General features: G+C 37.9%; 1 protein-coding gene across 1 annotated transcript; it reads right to left on the reverse strand.

The window, feature by feature from the left end:
• Positions 1-298: 298 nt before the first annotated feature.
• Positions 299-2,702, reverse strand: LOC119665228 (the record flags this gene model as incomplete). The annotated part of the gene is made up of 2 exons (XM_038074516.1): positions 1,475-2,702; positions 299-918 (listed from the first exon to the last, which is right to left on the reverse strand). Coding segments are annotated over exons 1-2 (1,325 nt in total), but the record flags the coding sequence as incomplete, so codon positions are not given.
• Positions 2,703-3,866: the final 1,164 nt, after the last annotated feature.

The raw sequence follows: 3,866 nt of genomic DNA on the forward strand, positions 1-3,866 counted from the left end.
GTCGACGCTCGCCAAATGTTTGAATAGGCGTACCATTAGCGGCATATAAATTAACTGATGCAACACTGTTAGCCCTTTGCTTCCAACGACAGAACGACTTCGGTAAAACTGATATGTCCGCACCAGTATCAATGAGGAAAACGGTCGACGTGGCGGGATCTTTAATACTAAGTCGAGCTATACGAACACTAACCCCTTCTCGGCTCGACGACGTAGAAGGAGTGCCTAGTTTTTTGACTGATGAGAGCTTGCCACAAAACTACAGGGCTGCCGACAAGCATTAGCTCTATCCCCAAACCTTTCGTGATACCAGCACCAATCTGGATGACTTCCTGGTCGGGAACGAGTTCGCCTACGCCTCCTCGATGACGATCGACTTTGCACCGACTCACTACGACGTAAATCCAAACGACTCAGACGCTGTTCGATTTGCTCAAGCCTTCGTAAAATCACAGCATTCTCAGAATAGGCTGGACAATCAGAGGCTGACGCTACAGCTATCTGTTGAAAATCACCCGCCTCACAAATACGATCTGCTAATTTCGCCAGTTCTGCTAGTGCCACGTTCGATGCCTGCAGAATAGCGCGCACTTGTGGTGGCAAACGCTTCAGCCAAAGAGACTTAAGGAACTCATCGCTCACCTTGTCTTTAGCTAACGCTGTCAACTCCGTTAGCAACTGTGTTGGGCGTCTATCACCAAGTTCAACTTCTGACAACAACCGTTGAATCTTCCGCTGCTCGCTCTCACTGTACCGCTCTATGATGCAAGCCTTTAAATTAGCGTATCTTCCAGTTTCAGGAGGATGAAGCACTGCATCACTTACATCGGCGATAACACTTGACTCAATCGCTGCTACTACCGTGTTGAACTGTGTGATGTCACTCGTAATGGCAGCTACTGCGAATTGCGCCTCGATCTGAGCAAACCAAATCTCCGGTCGCTCGTGCCAAAACGGTGGCACCTTCACTGCTACACGGTTTACGACACTTCCACTATCAGAAGCCATTACTACACCTTCGTCTGCAACTGACATCACAGCTCGATAATTAGATATTTAGCTCAGAAGTTAATATTTCTAAATCTAAACTTTTTCGAGATCACGTCGGGGTCACCAATTTAGCAATGATCTGTTCACCTTGCTAATTAATAAAACTCTAAAAATTTTCAATGTTAATAAACTTTTATTCAACTTTTTACAGAGAGAAAAATCGGAACGTTCTCCTCAATCAAAACAAAAAACTTAAAAATATTTGAAATTGAATTTTACTTTTTAAACTCAATAAATGCACAGCCAACTGGGTCGCCACAAAGGTATTTGTCTCTTATATCTAGATAAGACTCTGCCAGAGATTGCCCAGTTTCAGTCGTTCGCCGACGAGAGCGTTGTAAGAAACTGTCTCTGGCCAAGAACGCTTCAAGGTCTATTGGCATGCATCCAGCCAATACTCCCGCAGCATCGTCCGACACTGTACGGTAGCACGGCAGATGCGTAGGTTTGACAATCTATGTGCACTTTTCATTACACGTGAATACGACTTAATGGTTGTAGCATGTGCCCACACCGGAGCAGCATAAAGCATCACCGACTTGGAAACTGATGCTAAAAGAACTCTAGCGGTGTCCTTGGGACCTCCTATGTTTAGCATTAATCGAGATAATGCGTTGCAGACACGTGATGCTTTATCTCCCGATTGTTTTAGGTGAGTTTTGAAACTCAACCTACTATCTAAGGTTACACCGAGATATGTAAGTTGGGGGCTAGATTGTATATCTACTCCACCCACTTTAATTGAGAGTTGTTCAATCTTTTTTCTACTGCTGATTAATAGCACCTCAGTTTTATGTTCAGCAAGCTCTAATCCGCTGTATTGCAGCCACGATTTAGCTGCTGCAATAGTAGCGCTGCAATTCCTAGCCACTTCGTCTAGAGTTTTTGCAACCACTACTATTGCAATATCATCTGCATACCCAACTACGTGCACAACGTCCGGCTTTTCAATTCGAAGGATACCATCGTACATGATATTCCAAAGAATTGGCCCTAGAACTGATCCCTGGGGGACCCCTCCCGTAATTCTATATGTTTTGGGTCCGGATTCTGTATCATATAAGAGTAATCTGTCTTTAAAATATGATGTAATAATTTTCAAAAGATATTCTGGGACTCTCATTTTCATCAGTGCATTTAAGATGCTACTCCACTCAGCAGTGTTGAAAGCATTTTTAACGTCTAAGGTCACTACCGCGCAGTACTTTTTAGTACCACCTAGCCACCTTACGCCCTTAGTAGCTTCCTTTGCAATGTTGCATACATGTAGTACAGCATCAACAGTACAGCGTTTAGGTCTAAAGCCAAATTGGTTATTTGATAGACCTTGACTTGCCTCTGTGAATTTTTGTAATCTAGAACTTATAATTCTTTCAAGGACCTTACCTGCAGTGTCTAGTAAGCATAAAGGTCTATAAGATGATGGCAGTTCTGGGGACTTATTACCTTTAGGAATAAGCACCAATCTTTGCTTTTTCCAACACGAAGGGAAGATTCCTTCCTGTAGGCAGCTGTTGTAAACATCCGTAAATATAGAAGCTTGTTTTTCTATTGCATTCTTCAGTACAGTATTGGGGATTCCATCCAAACCAGGAGATTTATTGGGCTTAACTCTGGAAGAAGCGGCTATGACTTCAGAATTTGTAACCGGGGGTATCTCATTTAATATTATGAGGTATTAAAATATGCTAATTGCGCCCGGAGTAGAAGTCATAAAACTGAATTGTCGGCGATATTAAATAAAAAACATAAAGTTGTCAAACTATGTATTAATTTTTCATGTATTTTCATCATATTCGGCTTAAGTGACGAAAAAATTAAATTCAATAACTTTCAAAAATCAAAAATTTTGTATGCATTAGTTTGAAGTATTTATTATTAATGTGAAGTTAAAGACACTGATTGAAATATTTAAAAACGAAGAATGTAAGAAAAACAATTAATGCCGAAAACAAGTTTAATACATTTAAAATTATTCTTGAGAAAATATTATGGTAAATAAGTATGCCATAACATCATAATGGTTTTCGTGGCAAAACATATCTTATTTAGTTTTATTATTATATTATTATTGTTGTTATGTATTATTATAAGTTATATTTTTAATAAAATTGTGTCAAAGAATCTAGAAAACAATGAAGCATAGACTCATATAAATAATATACCCATTCAAGACAACGTGTCATTTAATGCAATAACTAATTTTTTGAGAAATAAATAAAGTTGTACTGTTTTTTTTACACCACACTTCAGAACAATTCCAAAGAAGTAATTTTGTTTTATACAAATTTGTTAAATTAAACTTGAAAACTAATAGTAATAGTAGAGCACATGTATGCATTAAAATTCATTTAATCATTTTTATAATTAAACAGTTTAACTAGAATCATTTTATCAGTTTTGACAAAAAATCAAGTATTTCAACCTTGATTTAACATATGTCACTGAAATGCAGTTTGATGACTTGAATATTTTAAAATGAACAAACAAACTAGCATGCGTATTATTTTATACAGAGGATTCATGTATGATTGAATATTTCGTCAGGTTTTTGGCAGCATAATTCGAGTCACATTCGCGTTTAAATTAAGTATAATATCATACCAGTTGCGACTTGATCGAACAAGAAGAGGAGTGGCTTTGTTATAAATTCATTAGTAAAATAAAATGGGTATTTCAGATGTATGAGCATATCACTTCATTGTGTTTTATATTTTTTGGTTGTATCCAAATATTTAAATTTTAAATAAAAGTTTTGTTGATTCAGTGGAACATATTTGGTGTATGATGATGGAGATGTGCATAAGCCACGATTA

This window comes from Teleopsis dalmanni, unplaced genomic scaffold (genome assembly GCF_002237135.1).
Source record: "Teleopsis dalmanni isolate 2A unplaced genomic scaffold, ASM223713v2 unscaffolded_contig_4007, whole genome shotgun sequence".
Lineage (NCBI taxonomy): Eukaryota > Metazoa > Arthropoda > Insecta > Diptera > Diopsidae > Teleopsis > Teleopsis dalmanni.